Genomic DNA, 22,470 nt, shown 5'->3' with positions numbered 1-22,470 from the left:
CACACCAGGTTCCATTTAAAATGTCAAGCCAGATATTCTTTAAGTGACTCTTGATGGCATGTGCGTTTCATTGGTTGATCGATCGAATCAGGTTTTTTCCATACATGTGACCTGCTCTCCTCTTTTTATCAAGTTTTTTTGTTCTCTTTTTTCCTTCGCTCCCGTCTAGCTCATGCATCGGCCTCCGAGAGATCATATTCCTCACGCCCCGAACGATTTTGCCAAAGTTTTAATCGAGAAATTAAAAGTTTTGGAGAATAAACAGATTCAGGAGGATAAATTAAACGCCAGGCTCCGAAAAGTTGAGGTAAGTCTTTTCAGAGGTCAAATGTGGTTTTGGAAACTGCCAGCGTTATTAAGGACCCTTTCCTTTATCCTGAAGTGATTTAAGCCCTTGACGACATTTTCAAAGCAAAAAATATCTCTCTCACACACGTCGAGAATGTTTTACAACCTATGACGACAGGTGGATTTTGGCATCTGCCAGAAGATGAAGTCAATGGGTTTGTTTCAATCATGACATCAGTGTTAGTTTGTGTTTGATAATCTTCCTCCTCTCTTAAACTCCCATCTCCATCAACCTACCCAACAAAATGAATTTAGTGATTCACAGAGAAACTCTCTGCTACAACTTTGAAACATGAAACCATTGTTTTCTAATGCATAATTCTTCCCCCCCCCCTTTTCCCTACCCATGTTCAGGTACTATAATATATATATTTTAAATTATATTTGACCTAAACTTAAAGGGATTGTTTTTATCATTTCTGTACTTTAGGAAGAAGACATGGACTTAATCAAGTCTGCTGTCCCTTTGACGACCAAAGAATCAGAACCGTTTATCCCCGGTCTAACCGAAGAGGACCCCAACAGTATTCTGGACGACCACTTACACAGGGTGTTCGATGACTCTGCCAAGCAGAGCCCCAGCGGCCGCTCGTCCAGATCCCGGTCACGGTCGCCCGATCACGCTTTACCAGCCAAACTTTCGCAGATCACAAACTCATCGGTACTACCTCAGACCTTACCCCACGGCAGGAACTCGCACAAGGGTCAACTGCGTCAGAAGAACAGAGAGACGGGTTTCCATCTGACCGAGATCGCCGTGGATACCGCCAAAGTTCACCACCACCACCACTACAAGCACTCGCACAGTAAAGTCCGTATGTCGTCCAGTCAACAGGAGGCTATGCAACAACATATCCACTATGCAAGATATTACCCCGTGGATAGCAGCCCTTACTCTTCGGAGAAAGTCGTCGTGGAACCTTCCAAACACAAGAACAGGAGATCCAGCAAAAAATCCGACGTGTCCTCCACCACCAAGACGACTGATAGCGGTATCTACGAAGGCCCTCCTTCTCTGCCCTCGGACAGTGAAGTCAAGTATGTAGATCTACTCTTCTTTACCCTCGATTGTTCAATCATTTTTTCTGCCGTCTTTGTGTGTGTTACAGGGTATATCATGTACCTAGTTTTAATGGATGCAGTGCCAAAGAACCTAAACTGGTAGCTTTGAAATGTAAAACTTTTGCATCTTCCTAGTGTTTCTATTTTTGACTAGATTTGCACAAGGAGTTACGACTTTTCCTGTAGCAATATGTTGGCATTTTATTTTATTTTTTTCCTCACTCCACATAGTCCCCACAAACGGATTGAAGATTGGCTCCACCACTCGACATCAAACAGTAAATCTAACAGCCACAAGCGAAGTCATCGTAGCAGCTCTCAAGACTCTCATACGTCAAGGTAAGCCATCTTTAATGGTTTCCGTTCGTTGTCATCTAAAGCAATCGAATCGCAACCGTGCTGCCTTTCATTTCTCAATTAACCTCCGAACCTCCAAGTACTTGGGAAATCTTACAGATCCTTACATCATTTGATATCATTTCTGTGCAGTAAATGAGTAAAATAAAAACAATCTTTAAGTTATTCCATTCGACGTTATTTGCTCTTTATTTTCAGTCTGCAAAGAAAGACAGGCGGTCACTCAACGGGTAGGAGCAGCGTATCATCTCAGGAAAGAACCCATGTTAATTTCAATTACGGGGGTTACGTCTCATCGTACAAGGTAGGACACATCCCCAACCAACCATTCATGCAAGATACCTCCATGCCCCTGATGCAGCCACCCGAGCCGAGAGTAGTCCTCGAGGAGGCCAGGAGGAGAATAGATATCAGCAGTAAACAGAAATCTAGGTGAGTGTCTTAAAAAAAACAGTGAAAAGATCATAATATAGTTGTGAAAGCATATATTGTACCATTAATATGGTACGCACAGGAGGGAGACCGACCTAGTATTACGTTCCTTCTTGCCTGCCTGCGTTCTCTTGGCTTATATATACATGGTAGGGAAGAATTTTATTGTATGGTGGAGGCAAAGCGTGCGTTTTGATTATATAATTGAGTAAGGTACTGTTCTACCCGTCTGCCCTGATGGACTAAATCTACCAAACTATGTTGTTTTTTTTCTTTAGCTGTTCTGTATTTGTGTTATTAAACTTAACCCCAAGTGTGGTGGTCATGGTCTCTTTAGTTAGATCATATGCAACTCCTACTCAATCCTTCTCTCTTTTAAAAATTTATAAACTGAACAAGACGTTGCTTTGTGTTGTGAATATATACTTTAAAGTTTGTCAAGAGGATTTCATCTTTCTTAGTTTAGACGGTTTCTATAAAAACTCGGAATGTTAACCATTTTTCGCTCGGAACGATTATTTCATATGTGTGTGTGTATATAATAGTGTTTGCACCGGGTATCCGGGTACCCACCCGACGCGATACTACCCGGTTCCCAATTTATTACCCGAATCCTGAAATTATAAGATATCCATGGAATACTTTCGTTATTTCTGTTATCTTCGACCACATGGTAGCCGAACACCACACTAAGTCAATGGGAAAACCTGGATACCCCGTGCAAACACTTATATATATACATGTATATTTATATAAATATATAAGTTAATATATTGGGTTACCTTAGGTTGATATCAAAAGACATGACATTCTAAGGGAGGAGCCGAGAGATTATTATGTGAGCATATCAAGACAACCCACTGTTTAGAAAGAAAAAACCTTTCACAATCCAGGTTACCAGGAGTGAAAGACCTCTGTTAGAGGCATCACCTCTCACTGTGCCGAGCCCGGCAGTAAAAACCATGGGTTACAATAACATCCGAGTATATCGGCATACATTATTGTTGATGTTGCTGCCATCATATGGACATATTTTAAATTTGTGTGGTTGAAGTGGCCACAGCCAAACACACTCTTCAAAGTCGATTGCTCCAAGCAAGTTTTGAGGTCTTTAATTCTCTCCATTTCCGGTGCCTTTTTTTTTACTCTTTTTTTTTGTCATTTATCTTTTTTCTCCCCTATTTTTTTTTTTTTTTGGTGGACTGTTTGCCTCACATTTTGTAAACGTATGTTGATGTCTGTGAGAGGGTGTTTCAGGGTGAAATAGCTGCATCGAGCTCGCGGTCGATTTTTGGAAAATGGCCCCGAGCAAGTTTTCAAATTTTCAATACAGGTGTATGAAAAGGGCTTGGAAGTAAAATCAGAGTCTTTGAGAAGATTTAAAAGATGGAAAAGAAAAAGTGTAATTTCAATGAAAATATCAAGATTGATATTTATTCAGCGGATAGAGTTACTCTCACACACTCGTTACTAGAGGGGCATTTTGGGTTGATCTGAGGGAGAAAAGAGAAAAAAAAAAAAAGGCAAAATTTTTTAACACTGCATTCCCATACTATGGACTGCAGACTTTAAGTGGAACTTCATTCACTCAGTAAAGGTGATCTGAGAATAAGGAAAAATACAGAATGTATTTTGTTTTTGAAGATCTGTATTGAAACAAAAATCACTGAACTTTGTAATTTTGATGGTATTGATAATGGAAAAAAAACAAATGACCAGAATTGAAGTGAATATATAGTTATACAGAAAATGAGGTGGAAACTTGAGGTGTTATATAGTTTCGAAAAACAGCGTTAAAGAAATTGGCAATTTCTGGTTTCAATTTATTGCTTTCTAGGGGAAGTCAATCCCTTGATATAGATATTTATGCTATGCCATGGCATCCTGCACAAAATGGTTTTAAATTCCCAACAGGATTGTCATAAAAAAACACAATTCATTGAAAATGATAAACAACAAGAGCAATCCCACAGAGGTTTGTACTGTCATGTTTCCATGACGACCTTCTAAATTTAGTAAATGGTGAAAAGGGGTCATCAGGAATGGTAGCTGACTGCTTGCTTAAAAAGATCCCCTTAAGCAAAGATACAAGAAAAAAAATCTTTTTTAGTTGTGGTTGGGACAAGGAAAAAAGTCCAACAAACTGGAGAAGGGTTTGACTTGTTGAAGTGTCTGATCACAGGAGGACGACCTGTCTGAATAAAAAAATATGATTGGGTTTATGCTGCTCTGTACGTGTAAAGTAGCTCATAACGATTTTGTTTGATAATATTGATCTTCGGGTTTATACTGCTGCGTACCTGTAGAATAGCTGTTAACGATTTTGTTTGATTATATTTATCTTTGGGTTTATGCTGCTGGGTACCTGTAGAATAGCTGGTTTGATGGCTTTGATTTTGTCTGATTATATTAATCTTCGTATCGATGCTGCTGCGTACGTGTAGAATATCTGGTTTTGATGTGTTTGATTATATTAATCTTCAAGAGTTAATGCTGCTGTGCCTGTAGAATAGCCGGTAATGATTTTGATGGTTTTGATTTTGTTTGATTATATTACAGTTCCAATACTTCCAGTAAGAAGGATAGAGGACCGTCTACCAGCGGCTCGTCAACGCTGACGCGATCAGGGCAAAGCAACAAAATGGTGTCCTCATCCACAGAGGACGATCACACTCTCGGAAAAGCAGGGTAAGGATACAGATATATATAGAGCAGTGTGGTATTGTGAAGCTAGAATATGCCTGCATAATGCCAGATAAATAATCTACTTTACTTAAACTCGACTTCAAAAGATTAGCTGCTGCGATATGTAAAACAATAGATAGCCAAGTGGCTCCCAAGACATCACATTGTAGGGAAAGATGTGTCCATCGTTTAATCAATTGTGTAAATGTATGTATTCGTTGCTGCTGTCAAATATTGCTTACATAACAAACCACATAAATCACATTTAACGAATCTTTCTACGCCCGCACTGATCTCTCAGAACATCATATTTTGCGAGCCCTTTGGTCATTTGGCAGGCAAGAAGGGGCTCGCTAAAAATGCTACCTATGATGCTCTGAAGTTTCATCAATCTTGTACAGTGGGACCTTTTAGAGTCAACATCTACGTATCACTTTACACACATATTGTAACATTCAGATATGTGTGTATCAGTTATCATCATCCGATTGAACAGGGAGGTATCCTTCAGAATGTTGCCACATCTGGTGAGCCATTTGGCATGAGACAAAATACTGCAAAAATTCATCCCAGAGCTAGAGTAAAGCAATTGGAATACATAGTATACTCGGAATAGAAAAAAAGCACTGCAGTCGGTTTAAAAATGTCACAATTATTGACTTTGTAAGTTATTAAAGCTGCAGTGCTAACAAAACTGTGCTCATTGGCAAAAACATATTTTCATATTTTTTTAATTTTTACTCTTGCAGGAAAAAGTCATCTTCCGCCTCATCTTCATCGTCGGGCCGGCAAGGAGGCGGCGCAGGAGGCAATGCTGCCACCACTACCAGTGAAAAGGACGTCACCACCGTGGCATATTTCCTAAGCCCCGACCCCATTCCATATAGGACGACTCTCCCCGGAAAGAAGATCACCCTCCGCCAGTTTAAAACTCTCATCAACAAGAGGGGAACATACAGGTGAGTCACACAGTTCTTTGACGTGCACGGTCATGAAATAATGCCCGGATTATGGAGCTCATGGATTATAAGCATCCCAGAAAATCAGATTAGATATCCCATACCAGTGTTGTATAGTTTTAAGAGTGTATGATCAATAGTTTTGATGTACATGCCCCAAACGGCTACATCACAAAATGGCCCAATACATAGTGGAGTAAGTTCCACGGCACTTTTTATGGTACTGCGTTTCGCATTTGGAAAAGAAAGAATACATCAAACGAGCAAAGTACACTAATCTATATGTATGTATATATATATATATATATATGTATGTGTGTATGTATATATATATATATATATGTATGTGTATATATATATATATATATATATAGGAAATTTTTGCATTTATCCAATGTTATTGTTTTCATATCCCGACCACCTCTGCCGTCGGTGTGTCTGGGTACCCCAAGCTCCACTGTATTTGATTAGGGCATGTGTGGAGTCTTTGGCAAGACTTGGTGACTACTCTCTTTGTTCTACCAGTCATTGAGACTGTTTGGCACTTTCTTCAGAATCTTACCAGATGGGAAAAAAATTCCACTCAATCATATCATATATGTGGAATGCAGATAGAAAAGTTTAAAAACTGTTTTGATAGCGGGAGTATGTTTCTTTCTTCTATTTTTTAATCCTGATCATAATAAAGGATCTGGCATGGTTATGCCAAGGTTTTTAACTCCCACAGAAATTGTCTTATTGATGTCAGAAGGGAAAGTTTTAAAGTGATGAAGCAATCCTGTTGGTTTAAACCAAAAACATGTGTCTTGCAGGTGTTACATAGAAAGTAATAGTATGATTGAAGAAAGATGTCCCATTGGTCTTTGAGTCATTCATGTTTCTGTAAAAACAAAGAACTTGAGAATTGTCCATGGTCATAGGTTGTAGATTTTTGGGTTTTTTTTCTTCTGTTGGGTCAGTAGTAGTTTCAGTCAGTCATGTAGCCATGTGTGAGAAAGCTGTTTGGATGTATATGTTACACAAATTGGTCATAGCAAAGCGAAAACTAAATCTTCAACTATTTGTTATATATAAAGCTGAAGTGCCCTGATGAGATCATCATCCATTCTGCTTGTTGCCAGATGCATTTTCAAAATATTACAAAATGTGAAAATTCATAACTTTGCGATACCAAATGCTATGAAGATGGGCTTTTCTGCCGAAAGGTACAGAAAATTGTTGTCAGTATTTTACTTTGCAATCAACTCCAGCCACCACAAAATCCTTTTTTTAATATTTTCACCTTCTTTGTCTAGTATGTCAAATCCCTTTTGCCAGCTTAGACTGACAGGTTGGGGGACTGAGATCCGAGAAAGGCATCTTGTGTTTTTGTTGAGCAACTTTAAACATGAAAGAGAAATTAATCCTCCATAACTGCCAACCCTTATGATTATATTAATGAGGAATATGATCCCTGATATTATTATCTTTAAAGCTATCTGCAAGGGTTTCACTAGCGAAATTCCAAACGGCAGACCAGTTTTGCATATTTTCGTAAGATCTAACACGAAGGACACTATGTATCATTCATTTGTGTCAGAGTTCTGGTGTTTTGAGAAAAATTGGAAAGAGGAAAATGCAACCATTAAACCCTTCTAGACCCAACGTGAATAAGGGAATAATTATGTAGCCGAAATAATTGTAATATCCATCACAGATTTTCGTTGATTTTGGATCATCGGTTTTAACTTGAATTAATATGGCCTATCCCTGTTTGGTTTGGTCAATGCTATGTGTGCCTCTGAGAGAGAATGCCACTAAATGTGATATCACTTCAGAACATTGCCAAGTGTATGGAGCTTTCTTAAGGCCAAATCATACCAATTCAAAAATTCACACAAAAAGATGGCATGTGGTGAAAAAGGTTGGTGATTCCAGAGCAGAATACATGTATGTAAATATAGATAATTGAAATTGTATATATATATATATATATTAGTGCTCATAATATCACTTTGGTGAGTTATATCCCTTTAAACATTATTCTATTGTGAGGACATCGATCAGGTTTGAAACTGCTAAGGCGAAAATTTCACGATTTCTTTCTTTCTTCTGTTTTGCTTTGCCCTGCCATTCTGCATTTCTGTTGTCACGATTTGATCACAGTTGTTTGAACCCAAGTGATGAATTACCTGTCGGGCCGTTTCCCATCTTTGGTGTCATAATAGGGGGTGTAAGCACTCTTTCACTAGGTCAGTGAACCTCACACACTGGTCTATCCTAACAGCCAAACAACCAGCTACGGGCAATCATTTAAAAACTGTATCCATGGTTTCTACTACCGTAGTTACCAAAGTAAAGGAGAGAGAGCAAGAACAATTTTTTGAAAGAAGGGCACAAAATGAGGTAGCATCTGATTATGAGAACCTTTACAAAGCCTTCCCCCCAAAATAAGAGACTGTGCTCTGGGAATTTTGTTTCGTTGGAAGGAAAGAAAAGCTATGATAACATCTGGTTGCTGTTCGTGTTGGCTGGAGGGGTGTAAGCAGGATAATGGTATAACCTTATGTTGACTCTAGTTGAGACCTGGCTGCCTTGTCAAAACAGTTGACCGGAGTGAATCGCTCACAGCAAGTGAGTGTTTAAGGGTAGGGATTATCACAGAGAGCTCTGTGGAGAACTTCTTAAAGAAGATGAAAAAACGACTGCAAGTCACAGTGGGAACTGCACGTATTGGATGCGAAATGTACCATTGTATGGAAAGTAATATTGCAGCCGGGTATAGGACCACATAACAGATTTTGTGTTATATATTGGTTAGATGGTATATGTTGATATGGCTAGCATGGGATTCCATACAGATGTGGGCAGTCACATGTAGGTGTGAGTGTTATGGGAATGGAAGCAGTGATGTGACAGGGTGTGGAGTATGGATATACACATACAGCTCAAGAAAACAAAAACTGCTATGGTATATATATGTTATGTATATGAGTACACATGTTATGTAAGTATGGGAACACTCACAGATCTGAGCAGAATGACACCACATAAAAATTTCAAAGTTCAATGATATTGGAAAGATGTAAAAATGTAAATATAAGGGGATATATAGGAATTTACAGAGGTATGGGGTGGTTTGGGTTATATGAGAAAGCATATTGGAGTGTGAGAGCTCTTTACAGATTTGTAAATTCTGGGGTGTGGAGACACTGATGTGAGTGACATTGGGCATAGGAAATTAATTCACACAGCTCTTTGCAAGTGCTTATGGATACGTGTCAGAGCCAACAAAGTTTTAAGTTGTATAGGACAATATAGAAAACAACTGAAATGGCATAATCGTAGTATAAAAATATAACAATCCTTTATTATTTAAAAATGAATTTACTTTTTAAGTTTGAGAGTGGTCCACTTAGAACATACTAGATAACCCCTATCTCGGCAAGTTATTTGCTTGGCGTTCGTCAAAAATAGGCTTACGTAGATTTTTGGTGTTTGATTTGAAGTGATTGATTGTAAATTCTAAATAATGATAAATTGATATATGTCACGTAAATGGATGTGACATTTAATTTCAAATTCTTGGTGATTTCACCTCCCGAACCAAACGTGCTCTTTTTGATTCAAGTCAATCCGGTCAATGTAAATAAAGGAAAATATCAGAAAATAGGTCACTTAATTGACTTAAAAATGGTCTCCCCCCAAAATAAGTCTCTGTATTAAATAATTTTCTGTTTGCGAAACAAACAGTTGGTTAGACACACAGCATAATGATCCTTGTTGATCACCGTACTGTTTGTTTTGTTTGAACAAAAGTATCTTGTTTGATTGTTGTAATATGATAGGAATTTGGTCATTTTTTAGTACCACTCCTCGGGCCAAAGTGTCAATGCCCTCCTCAATAAGGGGAATTAGGGCACAAGGCAGTGGTCAATATACTGGCTAACCTGAACCCATAATTAATTCACAACTGAGAATGTGGTATCCGTGTTCCAGATTTGTTTTTGTGTCTTTTTTTTTGGGGGGGGGGAGGTATTGTTATATTTCTTCCCATCTTAGCAACAATTTATAACCCATGGGGAGAAGTGGACAGTAAATTGTACCTTGTTATCTCTCTTGCGCTGTTTTGGGCGGTTAAGGGAGTGTAATGTCCTAGTTTTGATAGAATACAGTATTAATAAAAGTTGACTTTAGTTTGGGTTTTGGGCTTACACATTTTAATGTTGATTATAAAATAAAGTCGATCAAAGGAATGATAAGGTTAAACAGCTCTGTGAACAAGAAAAGCATTTGGGTGCAAAGGTCATCAAACCTGGTCCAGAATGCTAGCGCCCGGTGTAAATTTGAAAGAAAGTGTGTCAAAAGTACTTTTCGTAATGACCTGACCCTTGGAGTTATTTTCAGATATTGAAAATTGTTCAATTAGACAAGAAATTGTTGAGGTTGCTGTAAGAAAGTAACAAGAAATTGTTGTGGCAGTTTTGGACATGGGTGACCATTGTTTGTATTTCTAGCATATTTTGTGGCTATACTGATAACTTTGAAATGTTTTGCTTTGTTGTGTCACTAAAATTTGAATGACTCTTGCAAGTTGTTGATGTTGTCTTTCAAGATTCATTGCGGAGAGAATCTTTTAGCGAATCAAAACCCAGCCTTTTAGATTAGAAGATACTACACAAACTACCCGATAATTTAATCCCACTCTCCCTACGCCCTACGCCCCTCACCCCATCAACAATATCACAAAGACGGGAGGGGGGGGGTGCTTCAAGACAAGAGTGAAGCCTCTCGATTATCTCGGCATTGAGTGATCCTCTTTAATTCAATTTCCGCTCTATGCCCAAGACAGACTGCAAATGCCTTCTATTTTATAAGGGGAAATATATCTGGTCCTTATTTCTCTTTTGGGAATATAAAAGCTGATGGTTGGTCTAGTAGGAAACACTTGATTGCTTTTCCACCTGAGTGAAAGATCACCCTACTTGAAGTTTATGGTGTAAAGTTACTACCAGCTGAAGTTTTTTTTTTTTTTGGGGGGGGGGGGTTGGTTAAGTATGTAAAGTCTTCCTTCGGAGTGGTATTTTTTATTGTCGACTGTGTTTCTCTTTTGATGCTGGGCGGATGGTGGTGAGCGTGTCGCTGCACCATTTGGTACATCTGGTCATTACCCCTGTACTCGTTTTCTACCTCATATTTCTTCGCTAAGGTCTCTGTTAAATGCCAAGGAAAGACAGATCACTTTGTTCACTCCTGCTTGCCATATTGCCTTCAGTATGTCATTTGTCAGAATTAGGACAGGTTTTGAAGGTTAGCCATGTTGAATTAATTTGGTAAAAATGTTGATTACATATTCTTTTTCATGTAACTGTCTGAATAGTATTTAATGGATGTTATTTTTTTTTTGGGAGGGGGGGGGGTTGAGGTTGGCAGTGAGACATTTCTTTATTCATCCTCATTTTGTGTATTGATAGAGAGTATTTCACTTCACTAATTTTTTATCAGAGTGGTATCGTTTACTCTTAGATTTTCGAGACAGCTATGAGGATTATGTAGAACCAGGACTGTGATTAACTGAAGCCATTTTAATGTCTTTCTATTACCACTCAAGTTATTTGCATGCTTAATTTGCATAAAACTAGGATAGAATCAAATGTCATCAATAGCTTACTGAGTAAACCCTTCATTTCAGAGAAAAGACATCTAGGAGAGACTGTCTTAGTTTCAGCCTTTTACACCTTGTCTTGAGTAATACATGGTAGACTTTGGTGAAATTCCAGACCTTAATGCAGAAACTAGTAATTAAGCTAAAAATGCTACAAACAAAAAGTTTCATTAAATAAAACTGCTGGTGGTGTCAGTGTGAAAATGCTAAAAAAAAAATTAAAAAAAAGGAAGACAACTAAACATGAGAAGAATAGTTAAAAGTTTGAGTACTGGTTGACTGTATTTTAAGACTTTTTTAGAATATGGAAGGCTATATTGGACGACATTAACACTTGAACAGTGAGCGATCCAGTATTCCAACATAAACAGACAGACAGAGTTACTATTACATCACCGTAGCGATAGATTCTTCATTCTTTGGCTATATGTCCCATGCATTTTCCTTTTCTATTCAAAATCCCGACTGTAAATGACTAAATGTAGGCCAATTGTGTAGTTACTGTGGTTCGTTGTTCCACGTTTAGCCTGTACTACACATCACTGCTATAATGCAGTGTGCAAACCCTATACAGTGAACAGCAAAACTCTTTACTTTGAGAAAGACAAGGTCAGGCCTGCGGGGGTTTTCTCTTTTATCTCTGCCGCCTATTTACCCTTTGTGTGAATTTCTGTAGTCTGCCGGTCGTCATCCATTCAAAAAAATGAATACAAACCAATTTCATTTTCAGTACATGGTCACTCTTGAGTCAGCGGCCTGGCCGATGCTGTGTATTAAACACAGGCATAGTTTAGTACAGAGGGTTCCACAGTAAATTTTCAGTTGGTTTGTTTGTGTCGTGGGTGGTTGTGGCAAAGGCCTGATATTCAGTGTAATATAAGGGCCAATAGAGGTAGAATGTTCTCAATAATCACATTTATAGGAATGGCTAAAATAGCTGTTGACAGCTGTAGTCAAGTCTGTTTCGTTTTTGCTAAAGCACAGCATGTTTTGGGCATTGGTCATCGGTCAACAGTGTCTTTCAGAGCAAATGAAATAATATCCCGGTGTTCAAACTAGGGCACTCACAATGGACTATGACATCATATGCACCTTAAACATATATATATATAGAGTATAATAAAAGATTCAATTTTTTAGTTAATTGTCCAAATAAGTTCATCACCCAGTTAATCTTTCTTCTTTAGTTAGTAAAAATTCAACATGCTAAAAAGCGAGTCAAAATTTTTCAAATGAGTTTGACTTTTTCCCTTTATTCATTGAAATTTGAATGTTGACTCGAAGTAACATTGTCGAACTGCCTCGTCCTAGGATTTAAAGTATCCAGAAAAATTTTGTAGAAAAACTTACCAAAACTAACACAACAACTAGCTGCAGTTAAATTCCAAAACTTGTCCAAGTGTGGATATTTTTTCTTTCATTTTACCAGACGGATCAATGTACAGCAATTCTTTGACATAACAAGTTCTACAAATTAATTCCAATTGTTTATCATATGATCATGACATAACAATGGGTTCAAAATAGGTTAGCATATACAGTACTTCCCCCTAAATTTTTGTTGGATTCTCACCCTTTTGTTAGGAAATGATATCGTCCCGTTGTCGGCATAACTAAAGAGTCCCGATTTTCTAAAGGTCTTTGTGATGTTCAAATACCGCTATTCTTACGATACAAAGACTCAGAAGAGCTTCACATGCAATCTGCATCATTAAATGTCACCATTTTGGAAAACATGATATTCACCTTAAATTGCCTAAAACAGAATGAAAATGTTAGGAAATTTTATCATGTACAAAACTGGTGTATAAAGCTGTAAATATGGCAACATTTGATATGTAATCCTCTGTAGTTTTCCAAAAGTGTATTCATAGGGGGAGGGGTGAACCCCTTCCCGAGGATGTGGTGACTCCCATTTGATCTGTCAAAGAAATATGGTGACATGATTAGTTTTCAAAGGAGAAGCAAAACACTGCCAGTGCTCATCATTAGGTTACCTGAAAGAGGTCTCAGTGCTGGACACCTGCCCCAATATGTAGGGAGAAACTTGTTGTCCATTTTCAGCATCGGGGGTTTCATGTTGTCATTACTTGATATCACGGGTACAACCCTTTCTACTGGATGCATAAATATATGTTCACAGGAAACATTTAAATTTTGTAAATTAAGCCAAACCAGACATGGTTTTGGATATTTATGACAGCTGCATGCATAAGTTGATGGCGACACCAAACCCTAAGCACTTTTCACGTAGGGGCTACAATCATCGAAGCCATTTAAGGTGCACGCTCCAGCTAAATCAAAGCCCTGGGTCGTTGTTGTTTCTTCGTCGCAGTAGACGTAAGGTAACAGCTCACTCCTGCACTCTCCATCAGTTTATTATTATTTCTTCTCGGAGTTATTTTAAGATCCGGATGGTGAAAAGATCCAGCAGCAATTAATTCTGGAGGATGTCAAGTGTACTCTACTGAGGTCACCGACTCCAAGGTCCCCAATTTTTTTGTAATTTTTTTTTTTTTTGGTTAAGGAGAGGTTTTCTTCCCCCTGCAGGGGTTCTTGGGAGATTATGTTTCTTAGAAGTGGCCTTGGGGCTTGAGGGTGAAGCCTCAGCCACAAAATATGCCTGGAGTCCTGTGGAGTTTACTTCCAAAAAAAAATATATATCATAGAAAAAGGAAGGAAAGTAAAAAAGGAGAAAGCATAACCAAAAAAAAAACAAATTCTGTGAACTAAGTACTGAGGAGAAAAATTGTAAACAGCGTGAAGAAACATTGTTTATTTCCAGAACCTTTTCCATATCTCTCAGCTATTTTGCATCAATCGGCTAGCCATTGTAAAATTCAGCAAGAATTGGTCATGGAGAAAAATTGTTGTCAGTGTGTGGAAACTATCAGCAGTTTGTTCATTTTTATATGTTGGAAAATTGTTTAATACCCTCTTTCCCCTACCCTTTCCTCCCTTACCCCATTTGAATCCTCCCATTACCCCATTCAGATTCTCCCCTACCCCATTGCTGATTCTCCCCTACCTCAACCAATTCCATTATTTTTGTGCATTTGGATCACTCAGTTACAAGTATTGCCCTGTAGCCTGGCTGTAATGAAGCTGGAGAGAAAATGTAAGTTAGTTTATTCTTGTATAAGTGTGTTTGCACAGCTTCACATATTTTCTAAAATTTGTGAACCCAAAGATTAAAACACTGGGGGAAGGGGATATTATGGAATTGGCAGTCAAGAGTTTGTTCCCAAAATATCATCGTTTATGTATATAGCTTAAATTTTTCAGAAAATATGCACAGGTACAATGGGAGAAAAATTACCAGTTTTGTGTTGCCATTTTTTTGTCACTGTTATTTTAATTAAAACAATAAATGCTCTCGATAACTTAGCCGTGACTTTGGTTTTGTATTTTCCTGAAAATATTCAATATATTAGGCTAAAACTTGCACTCCAGATTGCATGAAAAAGATTACAAATTCCATTGCTGTTATCACTTTCAAGCATCATAGATCTGTGGTATATATGTGTGTGGTAGTTTAGACACTCAAATGTTATTTTCACCCAGAAGGTATTAAAAAAAAAAAGGAAGTTTGCATAATTTATGCACCTTGAACAAGTCTTGCCCGTAGGGGACAGATGTTGACTTAATCTCCCTCAGCGATCTGGTTTTGGAAGCTTACCGGAATTGTCGGAAAAGCATCGGCCTCGTTTCCCTAGCTTCATCAGCACCCTAGTGGCCGTAAATTCCGAATCAGCTTTCGTGATATTAATTTGAATAACATCGAAGACATTTTCTGAGCGATATTAGGAACGGCCATTTTGTGCTCTCATGTGAGAGCGATTTATTTATGTGCTTGGTGTGTAAGGTTCAACTTTTGTTTCAATTCCGTTCGTTCTTTGGCCAGATTCTCCTGAATGGCGATTTGTGGATGGTTCTTGTTTTAAGCGAGGTATGACGTACAAGTTTATTGGAGTGTTAATTTGCAATGTTTTTATGCATGCGTTGAGCTGCTTGTAGTTTCTGAGAAATTCTGGCGACTGGCTTATCTGGCTTTTGATACAAGTGAGAATTATGCACCAAAGAAAGTTGGCAGTTGCTATGGTAACGCAATGTTGTGGGTAGGCAATAATTGCCTAAATCATCAAATCCAGAAAAAGACCTACAGTATATTTATACTTTTTTAGGTTAATCGTTCAATCTCTTGTTCTTTTCAATTTGAGTTAAAGAAAATGCTTCCTTCTTCACAGAAAGCATGACGGCATAAAAAAAAATGAGGTTTATAGGACAGATACAAAAGCTTTTTTATTCCTTTAAATTTGATAAGTTTAAATGAAAGCCTAGTTGCAATTAGGGAAATAAAGGATGCCATTTGAAAAGGTCACTCAAGTTTGAAAACAACTTGGGATCACCACAGAATTGTACACATGTCAGGATTTTGACTCGGTTTTTTTTTCTCTTCTCACCCTGCAGGTACACCTTTAAGATGCCCAGCGAAGAATTTGGTGTGGTTCATCAGATCATTTCGGACGACGACGCTGTCCTTCCAGTCTATGAAGGCAAGATTGTCGGCAAAGTGGAGAAAGTGGAGGGCCAAGAGACATAGATGTAGGGGGCGTTCTGAGCTCAGCTGCTGGAGGAATAACTTTCAACGAAACTTGGAAATTTTGCCATGATGGGATAGGATTTCTGAGAGAGGAAAACAAAAAGAGAATTAAGATGGGGGAATTCCCCTCAAATGTATCGGTTCTAGTTACTCATCGGTGCGTGTGTGAGGAACGACTGGAATATTGGTGTGCTTGCGTTTCTGTGAGTGATCATAAACTCACAAGTCCGAGCAAATCTGCTTAAATTTGGGTTGTAACTCACAGTCATTAGCCAGGATGGTCTTGATATGGCTTAATATTATTGTATTTTAAAATGACCTGCCTTACATTCATTGATCTGTAGAGGCTTTTCTTGTTTTATTTTTCCAAAACTCTTCTTTTTTTTTTTTTCATGCCTTCATAGTTTTGTGAGAACTCTATAAGAAATTGTCAAGGCTGCTTCCCACACTTGCTCCTTCCTCATTGGTTGTGGATTGTATTAATATTCATGAGTGCTGAATATGCATTAATGCTTCCAGAGTATCAGTTTGGTAACAAAGGGGGTGGGAAAAGGGGGAACTATTATGTTAAGTCCTATTACTGGATGTTTTTAATGTCATTATTTGCAAAGAAGAAGAAGAAGAAATAGCTATGAAGTTTAGAAGACCACAAAAGACATTAATTAATAGGCTCGTTAAACCCGCCTACAACTTTAGATAGGGGGCGTGTTGTATTATCGGAATTGTCCTCGCAAATTAGGAGTATCTATGGATTAGGATATTAGTGACGATTGTCTTATAATTATGCCATACGAATCACGAATCCTTGTTGACGTAACAGTTCTGACTGAAACATTTATATTTATTTTTTTATCCCTGGATTATTTTTTTGGAAAAAAGACTAAGTATATCATGTCGATTCCCAGATGTTGGTCAACGGGCTGACAACAAACAGAATATCTAGTCATATGTAAAATCTCCAAAGAATTCCAAAATGTCAGAGCAAATGCAGCTTCCCTACCTCAGATTATTGAGAGAAGCAAGGTTGTGACTGATCAACAGCCATTGCTTCTATCCATGTAAACTTTGAATATAAGATATGTGAGGAGTCGAATTATCATGTATTACATGTCTGTGACATTAATTCAGGTCAAGATAATTAAATTAGGTAAATTAAAATATGTGTATCAGGAAGAGTATTTGGATTGGGGGAATAAGGATGAAGTAAGGGACTCCATATTACCCTACTGATACTGCTTGGCTTGAGTGAAGGAACCTTTAAAACCCTAACACATCTGATGAGAATATCCCTCGTTTAGAAGTTTTGAGTGAAATTTTACTGACTTTTTTTGATGACAGAATTATCCTCAGAATGAGGGAGAAAAAATTCATAATCAACTGAAGAAAACATTTGCAAATAATTTCTGAGATCAAGCGTCCTTCTTGAACAGTTTAACGACCTGCCGTCACAGGGCTTGGCAAGAAGCATCGACGAGGCTTAAAAAGCTACTTCCTTAAAAAAAGAAATCTTTTTGATGTTAATCTCCTCACATCCCAGTTTGCTAAGCTATTGTTTGCAAAGAAAAAGTCATAAACAGCTTGCATTCCCGAGGTAAAAATCTCTTGGAACTGTTTGACTGTTTCCCTTGATTGGGTTTCTCTACGGATTTAAATTGGCGACAATGGGTATTCTCGCATTTTGGGGATTTGTGGTTGATCGCCCAATATTATTAGAATTTCATCTTGACATATGAAAAGACAGTATGGGTATTTTGGCAAGTTTCTGGCGCAATCCATCTTAATTGCTAGAAGTAATTACGGCTAGGCCCCCGTAGACCAGACTTCTTTTTTCCCTCTCATTAATTGGCAACACTTGCAATGATTGCTGGCTGCCAGGTTAGCCTGAATTTTTCTATGATTAACTTTTAAGTGTCACCTCAGGCAAGAAAGTTGGCAATGGTTTTCTCCCCTGTGACCGAATCCCATTTAGGGAGAATCCAGGAGAGAAGTGTGTTGTGCCGTAATTACGGTTTGTGTTGTGTGCGTTAACCACGGCGTGGAATGCCGCTGTCAAATACACAATCTTCACATGAATCTAAGGTGATAAGATTCTTTTTTTTTGACAAATTCATCGAAATAGAAGATGCAAACGTCTTTTGTGTCGGTGTGCTCGGTTACCATAGAGACAAAGTATCAAAGATGCTTTTAGCATTTATATTCTAAGAGAAGTTTTTTTTTTTTTTTTTTTTTTTTTCAAATGGTGACTGTATTCTCTCAAGGTTGTGTGTTAATTCTGTGGTATTCTCAATTTTTTGTCGCTAATAATCGTTACCTGTATTCAATTAACATATTCAGTTATGATGTTCTTATTTACTACAGGACTCACTGATAAATACCAAGTCATATCAGAAAGTCTCAAAAAGACTGCAGAAAGATTTTACGGATATCTCTTCGGTTAAACAGATTGTTGGGCAGAAGTAGGTCACTCTGTGACACTGAACCAGGAGTCTGTAAATGCTATGACAAAGCAAACATTTTCTCACTGTGTTTGAGGTTAGGACACGAGTCCTCAATACATATATATACAATCAATGATATGATATGCTATGCTATGATATAAGATACAATAGGATACAATAGGATGCAATAGGGTTCAGTAACACTATAATGCAATGCATAACTTTCTGACAAAAATTGGCAATTTCATCCCTTGTACACACACATCAATGATTTGTTGCCATGGAGATGTTGAGGGTGACTGCAAACTTCTTACACTACCGACATGACTTGATTCTTGTCAAAATTCTCCCCCCCCCCCAAAAAAAAACATCATAATGTCATAAAAACTTTTTCAAAGTTTTATTTTAAATATTATTTAATTTATGTATTCTTCTCGTCGTCGTCTTCTTCTTCTTTGCACGCCAAAACCGGTTTAAACTTGATCTGTTTGGTTCATCCTGGAAATGCAAATATATCAACATTTCTTAAAATTAAACAATACTGGCAGACTCCCTTAATTAGAAGTGGATCAACCCATTTGGGCTTGTTCTGATCAGTAAGACTAACATGGCTGAAATTTACTTTATAAACTGAGCATATTTTTCTTTAAAAAAAAAAGGGGAAAAATAAGTGCTGGAAAATATCATATTTTCAGGATATTTCAGTCCTCAACTCGGAGACTCTTTTGATCTGATGTCAAATAATCAAACTTTTTTAGCAACTGTTTGTGCGTACATCGAGCATCAAAAAGTATGTTTTAGAGGTTATTGTATGTCCCTCCTATGACTTGACATTTATATGCAAAGTTAAGTTTGATTTGCATACAGTCCCCTTCCCCCCCCCCCACCCACATCCCCCAAAAATTAATTCCAATTAGTTACTGTAGTCTGCCTTTTCTGTTTTCCATTAAAGAGTCACCACAAACTTGTCTATTTATTGCAGTAAATTAGTAAAATCATGTTCATAACTGGAAAGCTCATGGATTTATTTTGTTAGGGGTGTGTTAGGGGTGTGTTAGGGGTGCATAAAAAGATATATATTGGGTATCAATTGTTACTTACATGAGATACACATTCAAGAATTTTGCCAGGGTTGTGTGTATGGTTTTTGTTTTTGTGTGCTTGTAAGGGGGGGGGGGATGGGTTTATTGGGGTACTGCTTTGTTTGTGTGTGTGGAGTATTTCATAAAATAATGACATTTAGGGCCGTTATCATATTAGGGTTTGTCATATTGCTCAAACGTTTTATGGAATTGGGTTTTTTTTATTGGGTTTTTTTTTTTTTTTTGATCTTTGGTGGTTTTATTCTTTCTTTGTTTCTGGCCCCTCAGAGCTGCAAAAGTATTCAACCATTGTTCATACTCTTAGGGGTGAAAGGACTACAAAATATCAAAACTGTTCTCTTTTGAGCGAACATTTAGGGGCATTGTTATGAAGTTTTGTTTTGATTTTTATTACTGACCCATTTCATTTTTTTTCTTTCCATCTTTGACATATATATATATTCTGGCATGTAGGTGTTGATATGGTTTTGTTATTGTATTATATATGCCTTTATTATTATGCAAAGTTCAGTGTTTCTTTTTTTTCTGTTCCCACCCCCCCTCCTTTTTTTTTGTCCCCCTCCCTTCCTTCCTTCCTTAGAAAGTAATTACACATGTATAAAGTAAAAGTATTAACAAATGATTGGGAACCTGATCGTCATGTTGGTGCGAGTTTAACACCAGCATGTGCGGCAGGTTTTGTACATATGAAGGAGAAGAAATAAAATCATAAAATGTGTTATATTTTTAAAGTGCCAAGCATAATCCATTGTTTCTGTTTTCTCTTTGCTTGTCGTATTTTATGCAATTTCTCGTCCCTCTCCATTACCCTCCCCACTCCCCTTCAACTATCAATATTTCCTCTCCCCATCCCTGCCCCACCCCACCCTGTCCCAGCCCATAATATCTTAGGAGAAGCAAACACGAACTAGGCAGCCCTGTTCTTAAAGCAGCTTTCTATCCTCATTTTGATAAATCATAGGTTGTTAAAATGCTTTCCCAATGTAGTTCATATCCTTGGTTAGTCAACTATCGAATTTATTTTTTCTTCTTTCAAATTTGCTCTTTACATGCGATTAGCATGCTCATTTGGAAATTTTTGGATGATGTAATGTATAGAAGCAAATAATGTTATTATTTAACTCACGAACCATTCCTTATTGAAGAAATCTAGAACGCTGGATTAGTCTGATCGATATACGCGTTATCTAGTATTGATTATTGCTAAGTTTACATAGCAAGTGTTAGAATGCGGTATTTCTAGTGATCCCCGGTTCCATATTCCGCCATATCTGTTGTATTGACTTTTCCAGTAGTATTCTGGTACATGTAACATGAGAAGCTGCATTATTCTGGGGGAGGAGGGGTGTTGGGGTGTTGGTTCTGGCTATTATTTGGGGTATATATACCCCCTTCCCACAACTTCGCCACTGCCAGACTTAGATCGACGATTAACCAGTTACATAATTCGATTGGCATCGTAACAGTAACGCTGTACCTTCTGAAATGAACGTTTTTTGGTTATAGAAAACTTGTCCCACTCTGAAATCTGTAATATTCTATCTGGTCATTAAAGCGAGGAGGACAGTGGGTTGGTCTGAGTAATAAGGTTTTCCATTCGTGTAGTTACCAAAGTTTGCACGTCAGAGATATCAGGTTGAATGGCAACTGTTATTCATTCAATGCGGTACAGGGTCTTGTGGTCATTAATTAGGGCACCCTTTGTGTTGACCCTTTAATTTGTGACAAAGGCTCAAGTCCATTGTGTTGACTCTTGTATTGATCGTGCTGCACAGGGGGGAACATATAGGCCTTTACTTTAATCACTGTGTGGTGGGCTTTGGTTCTGTGAGGGTTCCGCCTTCTTGGAAATGACATTTTTTTTCCAGCTATTTTCCAAGTTTAAAATAGGATCAAGTTTGCAACATACAAATTGATTTGGTGAAGTCCATTTCTGAGTAACGTGATTCAATGATGCGGTCATGTCGGGTCATTAATGAACATATTTAACAAGTTCCTTTCATCTGTATATGTTTTACGTCACAATTTTCTTGACGTTTCGTACAAACTGCTTTGTAATACCAGATTTGGGTGTAGCTTGATTTTACTAGTGTATGTTATCACGTTACGACTATTTTCAAGTCATATGGGCTAACATTATAAACGTTTAAGTAGTGAATATACTGACATGTCCCCACTTGGTCTGAGCATGGAGGTCTGTTTTACCTCCATGGTCTGAGGAAGTTGGTGTATTGCAGATCTCCGGTTTAAATTTAACACACAAAGTCTTCATTGAGTTCACCAAGTCCACAAGCGAGTATCAATAATAAACGTATTGATTAGGTCTTTCATACATCACATCAAATATTAGGTAAATAAATAGAACGACATTTTCCTGCAAATACGCAGTATTGTAGTGCGCGTGGAGTGCTTGCAGTATTGAGAGAGCTTTTCGGTTGCTCATTGTTTTAGTTTATTTGGGCGAACAAAACATCAGGGAGTAATGTATTGTCATGTATGTACCTACATGTATGTACCTACATGAATGTACCTACATGTATGTACCTACATGTATGTACCTACATGTATGTACCTACATGTATGTACCTACAAAATGAGGGAATTTGTGTGCGCCGTGACAGGCGCAGAATAAGCTGGCAACCCAGGTAGCCTTTGAAACTGCAAATGTACAGAGACTGTATGAAACTTGAAGTTTGAACGTTCATTCATGTAGGTATCATTCACTTGGCAAGTAATGCCAATATTGTAGCGCGCACTATAATAATAATAATAATAATAGGCATCACAACAGAGGAGGGTGAAGGATATCAACAACCCCAAGGAGTGTTAGCTCAGTGGT

The 22,470-nt window shown here is 37.8% G+C and overlaps 1 protein-coding gene across 2 annotated transcripts in view; it reads left to right on the top strand.

Moving 5' to 3' along the window:
* Positions 1-20,375, top strand: part of LOC139959902 (axin-1-like) — a 35,564-nt gene extending 15,189 nt beyond the window's left edge. For both annotated transcript variants that reach the window (XM_071957825.1, XM_071957826.1), the window contains exons 5-11: positions 170-307; positions 779-1,386; positions 1,642-1,749; positions 1,966-2,199; positions 4,759-4,887; positions 5,634-5,843; positions 15,958-20,375. In XM_071957825.1, coding sequence (XP_071813926.1) covers positions 170-307; positions 779-1,386; positions 1,642-1,749; positions 1,966-2,199; positions 4,759-4,887; positions 5,634-5,843; positions 15,958-16,090 — 1,560 coding nt within the window. In that variant the 3' untranslated portion in view covers positions 16,091-20,375. The remainder of the gene's footprint in view (positions 1-169; positions 308-778; positions 1,387-1,641; positions 1,750-1,965; positions 2,200-4,758; positions 4,888-5,633; positions 5,844-15,957) is intronic.
* The last annotated feature ends 2,095 nt before the right edge of the window (positions 20,376-22,470 follow it).

This window comes from Apostichopus japonicus, chromosome 19 (genome assembly GCF_037975245.1).
Source record: "Apostichopus japonicus isolate 1M-3 chromosome 19, ASM3797524v1, whole genome shotgun sequence".
In the NCBI taxonomy this organism is placed as follows: domain Eukaryota; kingdom Metazoa; phylum Echinodermata; class Holothuroidea; order Aspidochirotida; family Stichopodidae; genus Apostichopus; species Apostichopus japonicus.
This window is presented reverse-complemented; position numbering and strand designations above follow the sequence as displayed.